The sequence below is a fragment of the Hakea prostrata genome, chromosome 8 (assembly GCF_041222555.1).
Source record: "Hakea prostrata isolate BN-2017 chromosome 8, UWA_Hpros_2, whole genome shotgun sequence".
NCBI classification, from domain to species: Eukaryota; Viridiplantae; Streptophyta; class Magnoliopsida; order Proteales; family Proteaceae; genus Hakea; species Hakea prostrata.
In genome coordinates this window covers 9,739,594-9,762,059 of record NC_142607.1, presented here as the reverse complement: position 1 = coordinate 9,762,059, position 22,466 = coordinate 9,739,594, and the positions used below count along the sequence as shown (strand labels likewise).

Here is a 22,466-nt window from a genome sequence, read left to right as displayed (position 1 = left end):
CTTGCAGGTACATGCATCACCATAATTGTTCGCGCAATATGATGTGTCCGATCCCAATGCATCTCATCATCATAGAATGTCAACTAATTATAATTAAAAGGTTAGTTATACAGTAAATCAGATTAGATTATATTTAACATTGAGATTGACAGAACAACAACTCCTTAATTATCCATGTTCTTGGAACTGCAAGAAAAACTGTCACGTAACAGCTCCAATTGTTCCTTCAAAACCAAGCCATTAACAGGTTGGGCAAGCAAATTAATAGACATGGGACTTTGGAACCAGAGATTAACAACACCAATTTTTAGTTAAAAGTGAAACTAGCAGAGTTAATGCTGTTTTATTACCAAAAAAGAAAGAAAGCAGACTTGATATGAAAGGAGGTTGGAGGTTGGCAGTTGGGAGTTAGTTTGTCATCTATATCTTGAGTTAGATAGGTTTGTTTGGATGGAATCAAACACTCAACTTATCTCAAACCCTAATTAATACAACAATTCATGATTTTATATTGTTGTAGTTTTACGTTTATCTTACAAAAGATCTAGAGGGGCAGAGCTACCCTAGGGTCAGGGAGCTGTGGCCGTAACCCAAACCACCTAACACCCCCATCTTCTTTTCAATTTTTTTAAAATTTCCCCTCAAAATTCTATTTTTATGCGTGAAATATCAGCGTCTCTCCTCTCCCCGATTGGAGAAACCTTTTAAAAGTAAAGACATTGGGTAGCAAAGTTATTTTGTCCCCTGCCCCAAAACAAAAAAAAAACCCAGTATTAAATCTTGGCTCTGCCCTTACTAACATGTCTTACAAGGTAAGAAAAATAGATTGGTCTAAGTTCAAGCTTGATATTCTCGAAGAATGCAAGGCACAACGATTGACTAAGAAAGATCTCTTGTTCTTACTATTAGATCGTAATTATGTCCACATATATTTGATAAAAAGAATAATTTTATCCTTTTGAAATAATCAAAAATGAAAAGTTTTGAATTAGAAGATGAGAATGTGATTTGAATTGATCCAATTTGAGTGAACCCTAATTCATTCTCTGGTCCAAAATTCTAAGTCCACATCCTATTTGAGCTCATGGTTGGTGGGGACTAGTTGGACTTTGTAAGCAGGAGAGAGGGGTCTCACCAACCAAAGTCTCAAAATAAAACGCGGAAAAGAGGGAACTGAGCATGGGAAAGGAAGAAAAAAAAGGAAAAAGGGGTGATCTTGACTCCATTTCTTGGAAGCTTTTGCTTTGATTGGGTGGTGCTGGGTGCTGGGTTCTGAAATATATACACTTGGAAGAAGAAGAAGAAGAAGAAAGAATGAAATGTGACATCGTTGTCTACCTGTATTATCAGATAGTCCAAGACAAAGATAGCTGTGAGCCTGTGATTCCCTAATCATCTCCAACTTAGAGAGGAAAACTCCAATCACTAAATCCCACTTCTGATCCGTGAGGAGTTATTACTGTAGATTTTTTTTTTTTTCTTTCTTTGAATAGTCTTCTCTAATAAGTAAAGGTTTTTGTTTTCCCACATTTCTTTATCACACATTAAGAATGTTCATTACCAGAGTTTTTTATTTTTTTTGGTTGCCAGCCCCGGTTCCAAGGCTTTGCCCTAACTAATCCGGTGTTCGACCTAGGTCTTATTAGAATTCAAAAGTAGCATCCCAGGTTTCATAATCTATAGTGGACCAACCCTGCCGGCCAACTCCCGTTGGTTTACGTTGTCTCCACTTATTAGATTAAAGTAATCCCCTTCCTAATCTATAGTGAATAAGTTTTGGAGGAGTACAATCTTAATTCTGACAGGGTAAAACAATAACTCCTCCTTCCTCGGTCTTCATTGGCAAAGATAATGCACTCAACTCCCATGCATGATGCAATTTATATTGAAATGATCTAGATCCTCCGTTACATGATAAGGATGAAATTCATTTTTGAGTTCTGATAAAATAAATCAGAGGTAGTTTTCATGTGTGGTGAAGAGATATGAGGGGTTTACTCTGACGAGGACTCTGGACTTTATTTTCTTTTTTTCTTTTTGGTTTGCTAACCCCGGTTTTCAAGGCTTTGCCTTTGATTTTTTTTTTTTTTAAAAAAAAAACCTCCTTTTCTAATCCCAAATTCAACCCGGTTCCCGCTACTTTTTTTCAAACCCTGTTGTAGTGGGTGAGTCTTCTAGTGGGGATTTTTTGCATCCACAAGGTTTCGATCACCGGGAACTGGCCCATAACGTAGGGGTTGGACTAATTCCATTACAAGAAAACCTCTGCAATCTCAAATCCTAAGAAATCTAGAAAAGAAATTCTCATTAATTGAAGATTCCTAATCATTTCTCAATTGATCGAACCGAAAAAAAAAAAGAGAGAAAGGGAGGAGGGAAAAAAAAAAAAAAAAATAAAAAAAGAAAGAGTCCTTAATCGGCTCCTTTAGATCTAATCGCGGTTGAGGTCGCGGTTGACCTCACGTAATAGCTGAACCTTTAACCATTTCGATAACAGAGAAGAATGATCCATTCGATGCCGAGTTAGCTTGTTCGAGAAAAAACCTTATTAATCATTTCTCAATTGAGCGAAACAAAGAAAGAGAAAGGAAATGAAATTAATCAACATTTATTCATGATGAAAACGGCGGATCTCCATCGGCCCGTTTTGGCAATCGCCGATTGACCTCCCGCAACCCATTAGTCTTTTACGATAAATAAAATTGAAGAATATTAAATATAATTAATTTTTTTGTAAAATGTTAAAATGTAAAATTAATGATCCATAAAAAAAAAAAGAAGGGGTAATCGGCCAAGAAGCGATAATTGCCATCGTGCTCCGTGTCGAGTTTTGGACAAAAGACATACACTAAACCGGGAGAAATACCCTAAATAAATTAAAATATAAATGTAATATTTTTTGATTGTTTAATGAATTAATGACCAATAAATTAGGTGTTTAAGACGTTGAGACTCGAGTTTAAGTAGTTGAGAGTTGAGTGTTAACACGTTTAACGGTTTAACTTTTGACTTTTTAATTTTCAAATTTCATTTAATTTTATTATTTTAAAATTTAAATTCTTAATTGATACTCTTAAGTCTTAATCTTAATTGTTAACTTTTTAATTTTCAAATTTCATTTAGTTTTATTATTTTAAAATTTAAATGTCTTAATTGATAACTCTTAACTCTTACAAATTCAATTTCATTGGGTGAATTGTGAGGTTGGTCTACACATGATAAAAAATCTAAATTCTTTAATTTTTGAGGGTGGAGGGTGGTTTGGATCAAGCTAATGCCATCACTTGTCAGCTGGATCTACTTGAAGTCTTCATCCTCTATCTTTTGTAGTTTTGTGTGTGACAAACTAGGATTTGGAGTTGAGGAAAAAATAAGAATAAATTTCAATATTGATTTTTAATTTAGTCCAAATCATTAGCCAAATTGAATCAAAACCATTAGGCCAAACCCTTAGTCAACCCGAATCCAAATCGCACCAAATCGAAACCGTTATCTTTTAAATGGGCTTGTTTGGGTTGGGGGTTTTTCAAGCCTGCCCGAAACCGTTCCAAACCGCACCGTTGACACCCCTACCCGGAACCTTGCTTAAGCGGATCAAGTTGCTTACCACTTGGACCAACCCCGTTGGTAGGATTTCGTACTCTATTGGGATATTAGTATTGAGAAGGAAATTAATTTTATACGTGTCACTTATTATTTGTCTTTAGAGAGGAAACTTCATGAGGAAAAAACCGTGTTGAACAGTTGAGGGGCTTGTGGGGCCCGGCGTCCATAGTATGGCAAATGGTATCTTCCAAAATATGAACGTTGATTTCGCCGTGAATTTATACCGGAGGGCCATACCCAATACGGTTTTCTGTTTTTTCTCATTTCGCTTTCCGTTTTTCTAATCAATACTTTCCTTTCTCCGTCCATTGACGGAGAAAGAGAGAGAGAGAGAAAGACAAAGAGAAAGAGGAAGGCAGAAGAAGAAGAAGAAGAGTTAAAACAGAATCATCAAAAATTCTCATTCTCCTCTTCCTCCTCCAATCCTCCCCTCCTAGTTTCTCGTTGCAGAATTCTTCCCATTTTCCTCTGCTTCTCCCTCTTGGAAGTCTGATCAGTTTTCTGACTTCCATGACGGAGAAGTTTCATCCTTTCCGTTCCAATGATGGCAACCATGATAGCTAACCGTGGAGTTACGCTTACGGGGTTTGACAGAGGTCCTTCGCCATTGAAATCTTCTGTTTGGATGTTCAGTTTCCTGTGTGAAGGAAAGAGAGAATCAATTCTACTTTCCAGGTACTCACCAACTTTGGATTGACATTTGTTGATTGTTTTCTTTTTTTTTTCAAATTTCTTTCTGGGTTGAATACCTGCAATTATTATATTGGTTCTCTCTTCATCCTCCCTAAATTTCGCATTTATATCCGAAAAGTTGCAACTCCAATAAAGAACGGTTGATGAAATGAATGAAAACTTACAGCTCATTCATGTAAGAATGTTCCTCTTAGCCTAATCTCCGATTTCTGTACAAACCCTTTGATTATTTCCATTTCCCTCTTTTCTAGCAGTTTATTTATTCCCATTGTACCTCTTTCTCTCTCTCTCTCTAAGATTACTTCTTCTTTTTCTCTGCTTCGTATTCTCTTTCTGTTCAATAATGGGTTGTGCGAGTTCCAAGCAACCCAGATTACCCAGATGCGAACACTGCGGCAACCGATCTTCTTTAGCTCGCAGCAATTCGGTACCTGTACAAATTGCCGACCCCATTTCCATCCCCATTGCTATTCCTCAACAATCTCAAGCCAAATGCAAAGGCAGTAGCAATAACGTTGCTGCCTTCTCCTCCTCCACAATAGGTTCTTTTAATTTTGATTCCACCATTCGTCACCGCGTACATGATCACATCTTCAACAACGTGGGTCTTGCTCTTCAAGAAGAAAACGACGATTACTCTTTCAACAAAGAGAATGAGAAGATAAGTAATTCTGAAACGCCTGATAACAGCAAGGACAAAGAGAAATTCTCTCAGGAGCTTCGGTTGGCTAAAACATGGTCGGACATGATCGACCAGAAGATCCCCAAAGTCGCTCCGAAGACCCCAATTAGAACTCCACCGGGAGAACCAGAGACCATTAACGCTTGGGAATTGATGGAAGACCTGGAAGACAACGGCCCACTTCCCCATCCCAAGTTTCGCAACCCTGCCGATGACAACAATGGCGATGAAACGCCCAAACTAGCGTTGGAGAATGGCGACGAAGCGCCCATTCCTGTATGGCTTCAAACATCGGATTCCAATGCTAAACCCCTGCTCTCAGTTTTTGATCCGGAGATTATAGCCACATTTAGGAAGGCACTGGAAGATATATCTCCGACGAACACATCTCTCCTGCGGTCTCCAGAGCCCGAGAAGCTTGCTTCGCCGATCAATAACCGGTGGTTATCAATCTTATCCTCGAAAACAGAGGCTGCGACAGAATCGAAGGATTTAATCGGTTTAAAGTGCCCACCAGGTGGGGAAGACAAGGTAGTGATATACTATACGAGCCTGAGAGGTGTGAGGAAGACATACGAGGATTGCTGCCAGGTAAGGATGATATTCAAAGGGATGGATGTTCGAGTAGACGAGAGAGACGTATCGATGCATTACTTGTTCAGGGAGGAGCTGAAGGAGTTGTTAGGAGATGGGTTCAGAGGTGGGTTGCCGAGAGTGTTCGTGAAGGAAAGATATATAGGTGGAATCGAAGAGATAAAGCAGTTGCACGAAGATGGAAGTCTTGAGAAGCTAGTTCAGGACTGCCGGAGAATGGATGGGTGCGGCGGCGATGGTGGTGTCGGAGGGGTGTGTGAGGCTTGTGGGGATGTAAGATTTGTACCATGCGAGAGGTGTTCAGGGAGCTGTAAGATTTATTATGAAGGTGGAGATGAGGCGGAGGAGGAAGAAGAAGAAGAGGAGGCAGAGGAAGATGGATACGGGTTTATACGGTGCCCAGATTGCAATGAGAATGGGATTATACGTTGCCCTATCTGTTGTTAACTGGGGTTGAATTGTTGCTGACTTATCAGTTCCGCTTGTTAAACTTGCAGAGATCGAGAACAACTGCATCCATCTCAGTTGCAGGCATGACTGATTCTCTCTCTCTCTCTCTCCCGCACCTCTTTTCTGTTTGTTTTTTCTTCTCCATTTTGTATTTTCTTTCTTTATTGTAAATTGATAGAAATTTTGAGAATGTTACATATGAAATAATTATTAAGAAATGGAAAACAATTGTTATTTCAAGGAGAGAAAAAAGAAAAAAAAAAAAAAAAAGAAAGGAATTCTTAAAGAAGAAAATGAATTGGTTTTCTTTTTGGTTGATAAAAAATATTCTCTGAATTTCTTTCTCAGAATTACTTTATACAGTTATACTTCATGGAGCTTAGGGTAATCGCCAGTTAGGGGTAGGGAGTTTATAATAATCCATGATGATAATTGATTACATTTTTAAGATTCAAGCTTTTCTTCTTGTTTATTGTTGTTGTCATGAAATCTCTGATGACACTTTGAATTGAATCTTTCTAAATCTAATTTAGGTGATGAAAATTTTAGAGAGTATTCTCATTGTCAATCTGGGAGAAGTAACTTTAGGATCGGTTATGTCTTTCTTTTCGAAATGGAGGAAAAAAGTTAGTAGGTCATACTAAGTTTTTTCCCCTCTTTTGTTGGTCATTTTTTTTTCTTCTTCTGTCAACATATATTGCATTTTAGTTTGGTTCTTGTAATTTATTTGATTTGTCTAGAGAGAATTCTAGAGATAATTTCTTTCTCTCTTCTACTTTTTCTTTACTCTTATTCCCCTTTTAAAAGTTTCGACTCTCATTTCCTAACGAAAGTAAACCAGTACCTCTTCTCTTTTCTGATATTTCAAAAATGGTCAAGTTATCCCATTGTTTTATCCCTTTAATTGATTGTATCAATTATTTTTTTTAAATCTGTCTTCTTTGTAATTTTTTCTCCTTTCTCTCCCTCTTTTTATAGGGATTCATTTGAAGGGTTGCATGCTATTCTCATGGACTTTGCTTCAATCATGCGAAACAATTCGAGCCATCGAATTGAAATTTCGACCGAAATTTTGGATTCAACAGTCTGAAATTTTGCTTGCCGGTCATGCGCATTAACTGAAGCAATTTCGTGTTTTCATGTCTCACTTCTCTCCAAGTAGTTAACTTTTAATGGAAGAAATAAGCAAAACAGACTGAGAACCCTCCTAGTGGCAGGGAATTCAAAGATTTATATGATTTCCTAAGGAAGAACGTACATCAAATTCAAATGACAGTCAACTAGCCGTTTTACAATTCTAGTTCCATTCTGACCATGTCAATAGTGATGATCACTAATAAAATATAAGTCAATCTTTTTTGGTGCAAAGAAAATATTAGTCAATCACATAACAGATGAAAGAAAGAAAGAAAAAAAAAAAGGAACAAAAGAACGGTCAAGGTCACCGGCGAGGAATGAAGACTGGAAGAGAAGAAAAAAAAATTGAAATCGAAAGCAAGTAGAGAGCTGAAATCTGGAATGGGGCAGACAAGATAGCAGTTTGGCCTAAAGTGTTTTTGCATTACAGCTGCAGACCAACTAAACCAAGACTGAAAGTAGGATTAAAATACTAGTTATGTTTTCTCCACTTTTCTACATTATTTTCTCAGCACTAAGACGAACACAAACAAACAAGGAGGAAAGGAAAATTTGAGCCGCGTTTCCAGGCTTAACACTTTTATCACTCAACGTAAAATTCTTTAATGGAGTCATGCACCAGACTCTGTTAATGGTGGTTTTCAGGTCTTTCAATGAATGATAATTCAGTTTAAGGTCTGCCCAGTAACTAACAGTTTTCCTTTAGGGGATGTAAGTTCACATTAGAGCATGTAAGTGTTAGGGGACTCAAACAAAATTTATTCCCCTCATCTGCTATTTGGAAAATAATGCATTTTTACCAGAGGGCTATTAAGCTACTCGGGATCTGCTCGAAATGGTGTTCAAAATGCATTCCACTCATAACTCATAAGATTAACAATCTACCCATGAAGGGCTTCAAACTGCCCACTTAAATTGGATTGAAACTCTTGACTTCCAACTTAAGTGAGAAGTATTATAGACTGCCACACTAGACTTTTTGAAAAATTACAAGTTATCCACAGTTAAAATGTGACACTTTGACCGTTAAGTTTTCAAATTTTATAACAAGTCTTCTCCTTGCCTAGATCAAGATAAAACAATATTTATCCGCAGCAAAGGAGACACATCCGCTTGAATGATAAGGAGAGAAACAGTACCATAACAATGCTACAAATAAAGAGTTGCTTATGCTGACATCAATGCTGTTAGCTTCTGCTTGTCTTATAAACTTGTCAGGGCCTACCAACTCAGGTGGATCAGAAGCAAGTCGCTACAGCCATACCAGTATCTCAAATTGGACATATCAGATGCAGAAGCCTGCTGGCTAGATGGTGACAAATGTTTGGCTATGGTTCGTGATGATACTGTATTCATGATCTAGCCTAACTGACCCAAATCTATTGCATAATTATGATCAGGAAGCTGGTGCAATACAGAACTCAAAAAACCAGATCAGAATCAATTCAAACATCACTGTAAGTAGTTAATATCCCACTGTGAGCATACAAACAATGCCATGAAGAAACATTGACCAGCTGGTGGGAATAACATGGAAAGGGTCAAGTGTAAGCTCATCATTGTTGAACTATATGGCAAAATATAACTAAACTGCAAAACTCTGGATGTATACATACATACTGCTGGATTTTAATATGAGATATTTTACACCACTCACTGCAAATACAGGAGTGAAAAGAATAAAATGAATGAATTTGAATGTGGGATTCATTGGATATAGAAAGACCGAGTTCCCCAAAGTGCGGTGGTCAGGACCTTCCTTCGGTGCTTTATGAAGTTGGCCTTCATGTGCTTTACCCAAAATGAAAGCCAGGCGCGCTGTAGGCATTGCTTGAAAGGTTTGGCAGTTTACGGACCGCAATAATACCAGCCATAAGGGCGGCAACAGAAGCAACAACAAAGGCAGGCATATTACCTCCCCCAAAGAGAGCATCCCAGGGACCCGCTCCAAGAGAAATAATCATCTGTCAGTCAAGGTAAAACCAGTTGTGAAAAATAGAACATCCGCACAAAGTAGAGACTAATTGACTGAAAACATAAGAGAAGACTATACTGCCCTTATGACCTAAGCCAGACCAGATTTACATTAATTAAAGCAATTTTCGTACTTAGCCTAGCACTGGACTTTTGGCCCCATAGGGCAGACCCAGGACCATAAAAAAATACTAAGAAAAGGCCCAACATCCTATCTATTCACCCTATGTTTATTTGAAAAGAATATATGCCTAAACAGTGCTAGATCTGCATCAAATCTTGTCATGGTACTCATCATTTTAAGCTACATCAAATCCTTCCTGAAATTGCCTGCTATAGAGTCCAATATTGAACCCTTCATACACAGCCCCAAAAACCTCAGCTCTTTTCTGGTAGGGAAACAACCCAACACTTCCAAACATAGCTAATCACAGCTTTTTTTTTTTTTTTTGGTTGCCAACCCCGGTTCCAAGGCTTTGCCCTGACTAATCCGGTGTTCGACCCGGGTCGCACACCTGGCTGTGGTGGGTGAGTCTCCCAGCGGGGATTTTTTGCATCCACAAGGTTTCGATACCGGAACCTTGCTTAAGCGGACCAAGTTGCTTACCACTTGGACCAACCCCCGTTGGTAGCTAAACACAGCTTTTGATGGAGAAGTCACAATCACTAGTCTAAAACGTTTATAAGAACCTTCAGGGTTTTTCTAATTTTTGCACTCCTGGGGCAGCCAGACAAAAAATATACTCATGTCCATGGAAATTGCCCATACTGTTTTCCCTTTTATCGCGTTACTGGAAACTGAAGCATAATCCAACAACAAAAGAAGAGAGGGGGGGGGGGGGGGGAGTGAAACATGCCTGAGGTATAACAATTGCAAGGTTTAGAACTCCAATAGCCAGACCTGCAATCCACACATGATGTTCAGAAACATCAAATAAAACATTTCAATGAAAATAATGATAAATGTAACAAAAAAAAATCCTACAGAAATAGATACACACCTTGTCCACCACCAGTATCAGCAGTCAATTCTGCTGTCACAGAAAAGGGGACACTGTATGTAATCTGCAACAAAGCATGTGTTTATTGGATCACTACAATAAATACACTTCATGGAAAAGGAAATTGCTTTACAAATGCTTCATACTTACAGCAAGAGGAAACCCAAGAAGACAAAATACAACCAATGCAGCAATCTTTGCTGCTTGCTTTTCATCGGGAGAAAATAAACTAATAATGGCTGTGGCTGTCATGCAGACAAACACAATAAAATTGCTCATTGCCCACACTAGTCTTGCACCCATCCACTTACACATTGGTTCAATAAGGAAAGAGCTGAGCCCCAGAACCACCTAAATAGGAAACCAAAGTCTCAGCGTTCACATCCAATTTAGATAGGATAAACCTAAAGATTTCTAGTATGCAGTTACTCCAGCACTTGAGATTCCACATGTGGTTTGAAAAAGGTAGATAATTGATTAAATTGAGTACTTACTGAATTCAACAGCAAACCAAATGCACCTTCTCTGACACCACTCTGGTATGTACCCATTTGAGTTGCATTGCCTTTTGGATCACCAAGGTAGACCTCCCTCCCCATCCAATCAGTATCAAAGAGAAAAAATGGAAACCAAGACAACTGCAAGGAGAGATGATTTTTAAGAACAATAGAAACCAATTGAAATTCAGCTAAAAATTATATCACAAAGCAATACTCTTACAACTCCTAATGCCAAAAATGATTGACATGCAACTTTAGAAGAGAGAGAACAATCAATATCTTTGGAATAATGGATAAAAATTGAAGCACATACCCAGCTAAGAGTCATGACAATAAGAACTGAATGCATTCCAGGTGGCAAATGCCTTAAGCTTGTCAAGAGATTGACCATCACTGCTCCAGGTCCATCATTATAGCTTTCACTTTCCTCTTTCACTTTAGCGTCAAGATGCTTTGGTTTGCCATCTATATTATCAATCTCAGATGCATGGTCATCCAGTGACTTATCAGAGTTTAACCTAGCAAGTTCGATGCCGGAATGCAACGTATCATTCAATAAGGGAGCAGAATCTGATAAGCGATGGGCCTCACAGGTAACTAGTGGAACTTCTTTAGCAAAATAAAGAGTCACTGCTGTGCAAAGTGCAAGAAAGACCTGCATATATATCAGTTGAGAGGCTCCCAGATGTAATGAAACATGCTGGCCTAAATTGTTATGCAGTAGAATTACTCATTCCAAGGGAGCTGGAAGAACTATCTTTCGTTGTAAGAGATGAACATATATGAGCAAGAATACACAGGGATAATGAGTCAAGAAGATGGAATGAATATAATAAAATCAAATAATAAACAGTACAAAAAACAAGTGAAACCATCTCAGATACCAAATGAAAGTAAGTATAGAAAAGCTCAAGCAGAAATTGTTTGTTTGCGGCAACATATTTCAAACATAAGAAATCCATTTGGAAGTTTAATTTTGATACTAGACTCTGTCTATGGCTTCTTTCTTTATAGGGAGGATTGATAATTCAACCTTCAATCCTCCTCTCTGTCATCTTATGTCTCAGGTTTTCCATTGCTTAAGCTTATGCACCAATACATGCAGCAAGTATCTTAGTGGGATCCCTCAAACTCTCCTCAAGATGGCATAGATTGCCACCTGTTACAATATGCCAACTATGTTGCAGCCATACAAGTGAAGAATTTGAAGCACCTCAGATGTCTTCTTTGCAAAAATCCAACCTGATGAGTTCATATCGTGGTTTTGCTGCTCAGCCCTCTGTACATGGGTTTTTATGGGTTTTCTGTAAGAAACCCCAAGAATCTCAGCACCCCCAAAAAGCAATGTTTAAGTTTGGCCCGCTGCTTGGGTTCAATAGAAACATACCATATAGGTAGTTGATGGTGCATCCACAGAATTTTGCAAATATCAATTTCCCAATCACCACCATATAGAAGCCTAGAACTCGATGGAATCACAAGTAGTAGTGAACTTTTGATTATTGGGTTGGCATTCACTGAGTTTCTCCCTCATTGGATGAGAAGGGGTAGAGTGGGATGGGGAAGAAGGAAGAGAGGTATCATCAGGGATGTGCCTAATGGATGGAGCATTTAGGTCATCTCTGTTTATCCTCCATCCAAAACAAGAGAGATGAGGATTTGTGTTTTTAATTAAAGTTACATTCTTTTCCATGCCTTGGCACTTGTTTTTCTATTAAAATTTTAGCACGAATTAGATTGAAATCAACTTGGTTATAAATCTGGAAACATTTCCATATCTCTGAATTGAGCGTAAAAATTATATCATAACAGATTGAGAAATTAATATAAAAATGGTCCCAAAAAGAGTACAACCCACAAGGCACCAAGTGGAAAGAAAACATGTTGACAACTAATTTTGTTTCCGCTGACTAATGAAATTCCCTCAATTAATTTTTTCCCTTGTATGTTAAATCAGCACCATGACCAACAAGAGGGCCACAAGCTTTCCAATGTTTTCTGTTCCAAATAAAATATCATTGGAAAACCAATAGGAATTTTGAAGTTCAACGATAGCAATCAAACCAAGAGCTTTGATGTGGTCACCTAATCTGTCAGGACAGACTTAGGGAAATAACACTCAGGAACCGGAACCGAATCCCGGTGATTATATATGTGGTAAATATAGAACCAGAATAAAGGGCAATCAAATATCAAGATTCAATACTTTGATATCATGCCATCCGGGGTTCCTCTCCCCCCCCCCCCCCCCCAAAAAAAAAAAAAAAAAAACTTGTTGGCTTGCTTAAAGGCCCCCCAACAGAAGTTTAGGATCTTGTCTCTCTTGGCATTTGGACACCACTAGGACGATAGAGATACTCAGACATTGGTGAAATCTCAACTAGACCTAGTACAAAGCCTTGCCAAATATCAGAAATGTTTTGGTGGGTTTTAACAAATTTTTGGGTCAGATTCTTGAGGCAGCCTGCTTCAAGGCCTATGAACATAAATATTTATAATTTAGTTTAAAAAATAAAAATAAAAACCTAAAATGGTGTTTTGGATCTGCACTCAGTTGTATGTGATTGAATTTGAATATATTTTCACAAGGGTCTGATTCTTTTAGGCAGCCTGCTTCAAGGCCTATAAATACATTCATTTATAATTTAGTTAAATAATAATAATAATAATAATAATTAAAAAAAAAAACCTAAAATGGTGTTTTGGATCTGCACTCATTTGTATGTGATTGAATTGAATGTGTTTTCCTAAGGTTACACATTCTTAAAGTATTAATTAACATGAATGGTAAACAATTTCAATTGATATTGAAGTAAAACACCAAACCTACAATAAAGTATGCATTCATAATCAAAAGATAAGCACATACATCAAAGTGTCAAATCTAAAATACAACTGAAGTGAAACTGTGCAAGAACTAAAATCTACATGACAACTTTGATAGAATCATATGATAAAGAAAGAGGGGAAAAAAGAAAAGAACAAAGAGATCCTCTAGACTAATAGAAACTGCTATGCTCACCTAGAAAGAACCGAAGATAATCTGACTCCACTAACATGTATATGGCATCATCAACATACTAAAGTTAACCCATCCTAGGATGTGGTCGGCAATTTGTGATGTACTAGCACTAGTACTAAAATGGATCACATTGCACTGAAGAAAGCATTATGGCAATGGTTGCTAGTGTAAAGGGTGGGAAAGCACCTCACCAACAAATGACGATCCTAAACTGCCATGTGCCTATGATTGTGAGTGGGAGCCATAGCCAAAACAAATCGTAGAGATATGCTCTTCCATCGCAATAAACTAACCATACGGATTGAAATACGATGCACTGTGCTCTGCGGGTGCTACTTATGAACTGCTACCGTCGCCAAACAATGGGGAAAAACAGAGAAGCAAATAGGTTTTTATCAAAACAGAGAAGCAGATAGGTCTCAATCGAAATCTCAACAACTCTTTGCTTTTGTAAGTTTTCCTATTCTTTAAACTTTTTTATATGCAACATTTTGAAATGGTCCCAAAATTTTGAGATTTTGCAAATTCTTGACCAAAGTTTCTCTTATTTTGTTCAACACACCATCTCGTTTTAGTGACGTCAAAATATCCAAAATATGCCAAGGGGTTGCGAAAATAGGGTGGGGAAATCTTGGAAATAAAGAGGGCTAAAAGCATTACTAATAGAGGCTGTCCCCCAAACCACCCCCCCCCCCAAAAAAAAAAAAAAAAAAAAAGGGAGATTTTAAAGAAAAGAAAAAGCCTCTCCTCTCCTCTCCCAGCTGACTCTAACTAAAGAGTTGACTATTGGAAGGAAAAAAAAACCCGAGCCGTTGAGGCTACATAACTCAACACAACAATAAAGCAACAACAAAGAGCAAAGAAGAAAATACCACCCATCATTAGAACACTCAGAAGTTTGAAATGACTGGCTCATTTAATGAATGATGAGACTACAAAGTGAATCATTGCTGTCTTCTATACAGGGAATGAAGTGTGTCTTTCATTTAGTAATGTCAAATAAAACTATATTCCAACCTCATGCTACATCAACCAGTTCCGTTTTACAGAAACCTGTGGAGAGTTTTCAAGCTTTTGATTTACAAAGAGAACCCATATGATGATAAGCTAAACATAACATTCAACATTAGGAAGTAAAAGACTTCATGAAGCACATTAGGTTGCAATTTCAACCACTTTTCTCTCATAACATATCAACTACAAAATTAAGACGGCGAATGCATTATATCTGATCTGATGATTTCAAAAGGTAAAAAAATATGTGTTCATGTTTAAAAATCTCTAACAAATGGCACTAAGAAAAATATGCATCATATTTTTGAAATCACAAATAGTTGCCAATTTAAAAGTCATCTAACATGTAACATCCAATTATATTCTCAAAAGCAATAGCAGCAAAGAGACATGGTTAATGGTTTACAACTACAGACATCAATGGCAAAATAATAATAATAACCACCACCACCACTGCACCAAACAGGAATTTATGATATATTATTGACGATAATAACATAAAACTAACCACAGCAACTAGAAAAGCTGCCTTCAGATTTCCACAGGCCTCACAGCATGCATTACTGAGCAGAAAGGGAAACCACCTGTGTAAAATAGTCATTATCAATGAGAGATGCTACACAACTATATTCACACACCCACCCAACAACCACACCCACACACCAACAGATAAAGATGATATGCAAGTATATTTTCCAAAGCAATTTTAACTTTCCCAACACACATACACTTTTGACAAGAAACGGTTGAGTGCATATCTCAGGAACTTTAAATATCATGTCGAGTAACCCACCCTAAGTCATTGCTTCAAAACACACCAAAAACAGTTTTTCATGTTTTTGTTCCAAGAGATTTCTAAAAGCATTTGAAAAAACTTGCTTCTGGAAACGTAATTAGAGCTCAATGCTTTAAACATTTTGAAAGTTTCATGATTAATGCTCAGATGGAAAATGACCATCATAACCCTGTTACATTTCACTTGAAGTCCACGTGTCTTCAATTTTTGTTTCAAGAAATAGAGCTTCCTCAAAGTTGCTTCTTCACACATAAGAAGGCATAAATTTCAAGTTTTGTTTCCAAAATAAGCAGAAAAGAAACATGTTTATCAAACAGTTTTCAACCAAGACTTATGTTTTTCAAAGCAAGAAATACTAAAAACAGCTACTGAGTGGGTTATCAAATGGGTTCTAAGTTGTGGAATAATTTGAGCATCACCAAGTGTAAGAAGGTGCAAGAAAATACTTTGTTTTCTTCATAAAGGTTTACGTAACTGCCAATACAGCTTGAAGGCAATGCAGGCAGCATAAACAAGCAACATCCAAATTAAAGACCATTTTTTATTAGCCAGCGAGACATGTTTGATCAGTCAGCATCAACCTCTGACTACATCACTTCAATTGCCTCTGCAAGTTCCTGTCTACGCCAATTTGCAGAACACCTCAACTCCTGTGGCTGGCAGTCACTGTCGTCCCTGCGAGTACCGAGGTCTGCTAATTTACAACACCTTGATCAATGTTAAGCCAGAAGCTCTTCCTGTGCAGCTCCTTGGCCCTGGTGTTCTCCCTGTACCTTCATCTGCTTCGAGACACCCTGCCAGCAAGCCTTGTCTGCCAGCATCTGCGCTGCTGCACCTGTTCCAATGGCTCGAGCAAGTGGCCTCAACCAATCTCCCACAGGCTTAACCCCTTTTCACTTTCCCAGTCCCACTGCACCCTGCAACTCACCCCTTTCTGCTACTTCCCTATCACATCATCAGACTTCACATTTTCCCCAGGTGCAAGTGTGCAACCAAACTGCAGAACCCTTTCCTTCTTTGTCATCTTCTCATTTTCTTCCCCTCTTCTCCCTAACCCTGTGCGGAGTCCCTACCTCCTTAACCTTCTTTCCAACATCATACCTACCTGGTCCATCCTGAATCAGCCCCTAAAAACTCCTCCTCCCAACCCCCACCCCAAAAAAGAATAATAATAAATAGCCAAAAAATAAGGGGGAGAGCGAACCCATAGTCTAACCTAAACCGCCTTCTAACCCTTTTCAACACCCCCATTCCTTTTATCTCTGTCCCCAAGCCAGCGCACTCCTTTTGAACATTCACCCATAACCTTTCCCCATCATAACCCTGATTCTGACCAAAACATGCATACCTTGAACTCCTTAACCCCCCCCCCCCCCAATAAACCACTCAAAGTCCTATTCTCCATCTAACTCCAGGGAACTTCAGGATTAGCTTTTAGCACTAGTCCCGAGATCCTTTCTTTCCCTTGCTGCCCTTTCCACTAATACTCTAACAGCAACATTGCTCAAGACAAAACTTTCAGTGGACTCGGTGGCAATTACATCAATATACAGCCACATTGGCTGATGTAAGACTTAGAATAGAACTAGGATAAAATAGAAACTATAGTTCCTATTCATGGTTACATGAAAACGGTAAGTTTACCTTTACTATTGGAATTACAACTTCAAATAAGAACTAAACAAAACAACTTATAGGCTAATTAAAATTCAAAATAACCTAAACCTAAAGACATGGTTTAGCTAAAGGTGTATGGGACCAACATACACTTAATGGTGCTGGTGCAGGAAGGAATCCCTACACCTAAGGCTGTTTACAGGCAGCCAAACTGTTATCCTGCCCTGCTAAGTGCTAAATACTTCTTGCTCTTTCTACTGTTTCTGACTGCGCGATTCATTCAGAAAATCAACCTGAAGATTGGAATCCATCCTCATTTAATTTTATACGATCCTAATTTAACTGAATTTTATTTGTTTCTCCCTTTCTCCACTCAGCCTAAAGATTCATTAGGTTTCGATGGCTGAAATTTATTTAGGGTTTTCCTTCTTATAAATCATCTAGCTGCATACACTTGAGTAATGAGTCTAATGACCCTCCCTGGACCATGTAGTGGCAGGAGTGATGAAACTCAACTTAAGGGTTTGGATTCTTTTAAATAACTCCCTAAAGTTTAGGTTAGCCCGGAATCTTCCAGCAAATAATCTCCAAAATTTATGGGTTGATCTAAGGTCACAAGGAATACTAATTAAAGGTATACGTGTTGCTAGGGTGTCACTAAATTTCCATGGAACAATTTTGGATGACCAAAAATTATCCTAGGATTAATGGGATTGGTAGGCGAAGGTTTAGGGAAGATTGTGGGAATGATTCCTGGATGAAACAAAAAACAAAGAAGATTATAGGATTGATAGGAAAAGGGAGGGAATATCCTGGGGTTAACAAAATTGGTACACATGGGGGTTTAAGATGTTAAGAAAATCAAGGAAGCAAAAGTAAAAGGGAATTAAGTGTTCAAATAGAATGGGAAGTATGTTGAATAAGGGAGGGAGGGAGGGGTTTGAGACTTCCGGTTTGGAGGGAAGGGGTAGGGGAACCTCACGGCAAGGGGAGGGGTGTTCTTGCTGGATTCTTGTAAGAATCCCATGATCCTCTCAAGAATCTTGACTTTCTTCTTCTCTTTTTCTTTTCTTTTCTTTCTTTCTTTTCTTTCCTTTTCTTTCCTTGCTATTTCAGTTCTGCAGCAAGTTTCAGAAAATAAAAGAAAACAAAAAAAGGGGGAGAAAGAGGCTGCCGCAAGAAAGAGGGAGGGGCGCTGGGAAGGGGCTGCAAAGCTGCGGTGGTAAGGGTAAGGGTTGGGTGGACAGAAATGGAGTGGAGGGGCTGGGGTGGTGCTGCGATGGAAGGAAGGGGCTGTAGAGGGGTTCTTGGCAGCTGTACTTGTTAAATGGAATGAAGGTGCAGTGATTGCTGTGCTGCCATTGGACTTCAAAAACTCTTGCTGAATTGACTGCAAAAATCTTCCTAAATCCGCCGTGGCCCTCCCAAGAAGACCATGACCTTGTTTGCCTCCAAACCGAAATTTTATTCATCAGTTCAACTTCAAAATAATGAAGGGGTTGGTGGGCCTATATAGCCATACATCAAGAATAAAGAATTTGACTCTTAATTAGGAAATAGAAATAGATTGAACTAGGGTTTCCTTTATGGACTAGGATACCCTTTAGACTTGGACAAATAACAGCCACATAAATAAAAGAACTTAACTTGAAATGGAAGACCTAATTATCCATAAGGAGTCTTTATTTCAATAAATCCCTATGGCATTGGAACTCAAACAAGAACTTAGAAATAGAATTGGACTCAGAAAAATAAAACAGAGATTCTGAAAATAAAATAATCAGCTAATTAGGGCTGGAAAAATGACCAAATCGCCCCTGTAGCGGTTCCGCCAACCCCATGTGCGCCATCTTTGTTGGGCCTTGTGGCCCAAACCAGGGTTTCGGCCCGGGGAGGCCTCTGGAATTTCAGCAAAGAAAATATATGTTTCCCTTAGTTTAGCCAAGAAAACCAAGTCTGCATGCCCAGAAGAGCAACTCTATCCCTCTATAACAATTCCTTTGCCTTCTTTGACACAATTCTCTTCTGAATCTTCACCTTTTAAAGTTTTTTCCAAGTATTTCTTCTTGTTCTCTCAACATTTCACCTCTTATATCCTCTATCAACCTTCTTTCATGCCAACAGAGTTGTCTTCAAGATTTCTTTTGATTGAAAAAGGAAACTACCTGTTCTGCTCTTTAAATTAGATCCCAACTGGATCCAATGGAATTCTACAACAGAAAATTTCACAGCCACCTCCCAAACACACATCGCACATATATGGAGCCAGTATGTTGCTTTGCTTTTTACAGGATATGCTCAGCGTTCTAAATTATACGATGCTACACGTACACATTAAGTTGATTTAAGTTTAATGACTCAAAAAGTCCAGAAAAGTTACTGGTTATACAAAATAAACCTTTACCTGCTCCAATGCCCACTAGCACCTGCAGAGAAGCCTAGGATATTTCCAACAGCCATCCATGTGCAAAATATAGCATTTGATGAATTTCGTTGCTCAGGGCCTAGAGTAAACACAGCATAGCATGTTATAAATAGGCTTAAGACCATATCAAATTTCAAAATACCAAAAATAATACAAGGAAATTGATGCAGAGAAATCTAACCTGAGAGATCAGCCAGAAGAGCACGAGCTGGACCCTGCAAACAGTAATGAAGTCCATTTTCACATTACCATCAGTCTCCACTCTGTCCGGAGACAAACTATCATAAAAATGTATAAGAAAACACAGCAGTTCCTATCAATAAGCTTACCTGCACAGTATTGTTAGCAAGATCCAGCATCCAAAAACCAATTACAAAGACAATAGCAGCCCTTGTTCGAGTACCTTTATATGTACTGTAATTGTAAGAAATTCAGTGAAACATAAAATCCCGGATGTGCTTAAACCTAAAATTGGGGGCTGGGGGGTAAAAGAAAAGCACAACATTCACCTGCAATGCTCCTTCGTGTCTCCTAGTAAGTATCCTATATCCGCAGAAAATCCAATTATAATCACCTAATTACAGAGCAGTCCTGACAGTCAAATAAAGTAAACATATACCAACAAAGAGATGAATCTGCAACAAGACAGACAAAACTCACAGCAACAGATATCAGAAGAGACCCAAGAAAAATAAATGGTCTTCTTCTTCCATATTTTGACTGGCACTTATCACTCCAAACACCAACACAAGGTTGAACCTGAACATAATCAAATGAATATGCCATTAACAGTGACCAAATAAAACTGCAGAATTAAATATGGTTAGGCTATAAGATATTATAAAATGAACAGGGTAAAAGACTACACCATCTGATCCATAATCAACAAAGAATGTGACATTATAAAACGAAGACATAGTTGCAGAAATACAAAATAGGACTAAAGTACAATAAGAGGCCCTGCCTATCCCTAGTTCCCTACAAATCCGACACAGAATGTGAATTCACCATATACAATTTCCAAGTCACGCTTTTAAGGATGCAATGTTGAAAGAGAGAACCAGTACTGTCAAATATATTCAACAACATGGAGTCAGACTTGTTCAACCTTCGACTGCAACAAATAAAAATGCTGGTATCTCAAAATCTATAACCAATAAAATGTCATCTAGCCTTGAATAAGGTGATCAGAAAAGGACAAACTGCCAGGAAAATCATCAAACAGAACCAAGAAAGGATAAATTTGAACAAGGCCGTGGCGTCCTGTTTAAAGTCTTCTAGGATTCCAATGACCATGGGGCTTTAAAGGAGAAACCGATATGGACAAAGGTAGAACTGGCTTGATTTTGAGGCAATGCAGGTTTCTTCCAAATTTTAGGCAGTAGTCGACGTTGACTAGAACTGCCAGTCCCAAGCCCAGGAAAAGGACGAGGTTGGTGTGCCAGCACCGAAAAGAAGACCCAGCCAAAACCCTTTTACATGGATTCTACAACCTTACATGATAAAACGCTATGCTAGGGTGTCCCCGAACAAAGTAAGTGATGCGCTACACTATGGCCTGAGTGTAGTGATAGGTTAGCAAGGGTTAGCTAGGGCATTCCCCGTAAGCAATGCGCTATGTCGGCTCCCAAATGCGCCGATAAATAGACAAGGATTCCCTTGCCATGGACAAGTGCAGGTAAAGAAGCTAGTCTAGAAATGTAGGGTCAGACTAGCATCTTGTAACATAGGATCTTTAATAGGTAGGAGTTTAAAATTAATAAATGTTATGAGGAAAAGGACCAAAATAGCTTGCATTCAAGAGACTAGATGGAAAGGTAGAAATGCTAAGGAGTTGCATGCCTTTAACTTTGGTACGCTGAGGATAAAACTAATAAAACTAGAGTAAGCATAATAGTGTAGTAGGCAAGAGGATTATAGCTATCAAGCTTGCAATAGAGAAAGAGATCGTACATATAATAGTGTGCACCTCAAATAGGACTAGATGAAAGTCTAAAGCTACAATTTTGGAAACATATGGATAGAGTGGAGCAAGGAATTCATCAAAGAAAAAATTATCATAGGGGGTCCCCTAAATGGATATATTAGAAAGATCAAAGAAGCTATGAAAGGGTACATAGAGGATATGGTTTTGGAAAGAGGAATGAGGAAGGGATTTCAATTTTCGATTTTGATGTTGCTTTTAATCCATCTATCATAAATACTTACTTTAGAAAGAGTAGCATTTAATTACCTTCAAAGGTGGATGTCACATAAGCCAAATAGATTTCTCCCCAACTAGAAGGTCGGATAGATTGTTTTGCAAGAATTACAAGGTGCTACTAGGGGAAAGCTTAACCGAATAATATAGACTAGTGCTCTTGGATGTGTGCCTCACTCCACAAACTCATAAAAGCTGTGAAGTTAACTAACTTAGGAAAAGGTGGTGGAATTTGAAAAGAGATTAAAACCATTCGCTAACAAAGTAGTCAAAGAAGGAAAATGAGAATTTGATGGGGACATTAATACGGTGTGGAATAAGATGGTTACATGTAATACAAAGGTGGCTAAAAATGTCATAAGTGAATCAAAAGGAAAGCATCATTTTTATAGAAAGCTAACTTTAAAGCTAACTTTAAGACATAGCAAAGGACTATGGATGTAAAGGACCTACAAAAGTATAATATGGGTAAAAAAAAAGCAAAGAAAATTGTGGAAAAAGCAAGGGAGCAGTATGAAGATTTATATAAGAGTTTTTTACCAGGAAGCTCACTTAAGTAGGGGTGAAACTCAAGGCACCTTCCTTAAGTGCAAATATTACTGGTGGCTCACACTTAACAGAGTGAGTCACTAGATTGTTTAGTCATTCAAATTTTCAACTTGAGATGACCAAATTACCCTTATGTAGGGTGTTATGACCAAACTACCCTCCCCACCCAACCCTTAGGTGGGTGAAGGGATTTCCCCTTCACCCAT

General features: G+C 38.3%; 1 protein-coding gene and 1 pseudogene across 1 annotated transcript in view; one reads left to right on the top strand and one right to left on the bottom strand.

Moving 5' to 3' along the window:
* The first annotated feature begins 3,897 nt into the window (after window positions 1–3,897).
* Window positions 3,898–6,289, top strand: LOC149006749 (uncharacterized protein At3g28850 pseudogene; annotated as a pseudogene).
* Window positions 6,290–7,574: 1,285 nt separating this feature from the next.
* The window catches only part of SUT2 (sucrose transporter 2), a 36,395-nt gene continuing 21,503 nt past the window's right edge, over window positions 7,575–22,466 (bottom strand). Inside the window, exons 3-14 of the mRNA XM_089165998.1 lie at window positions 20,172–20,270; window positions 20,021–20,085; window positions 19,841–19,925; window positions 19,693–19,726; window positions 19,491–19,590; window positions 15,182–15,257; window positions 10,951–11,292; window positions 10,632–10,775; window positions 10,288–10,488; window positions 10,138–10,201; window positions 9,994–10,037; window positions 7,575–9,126 (exon numbers count right to left, since the gene is read on the bottom strand). Of these exons, the coding sequence (XP_089022124.1) occupies window positions 8,956–9,126; window positions 9,994–10,037; window positions 10,138–10,201; window positions 10,288–10,488; window positions 10,632–10,775; window positions 10,951–11,292; window positions 15,182–15,257; window positions 19,491–19,590; window positions 19,693–19,726; window positions 19,841–19,925; window positions 20,021–20,085; window positions 20,172–20,270 (1,425 nt within the window). The 3' untranslated portion in view covers window positions 7,575–8,955. The remainder of the gene's footprint in view (window positions 9,127–9,993; window positions 10,038–10,137; window positions 10,202–10,287; window positions 10,489–10,631; window positions 10,776–10,950; window positions 11,293–15,181; window positions 15,258–19,490; window positions 19,591–19,692; window positions 19,727–19,840; window positions 19,926–20,020; window positions 20,086–20,171; window positions 20,271–22,466) is intronic.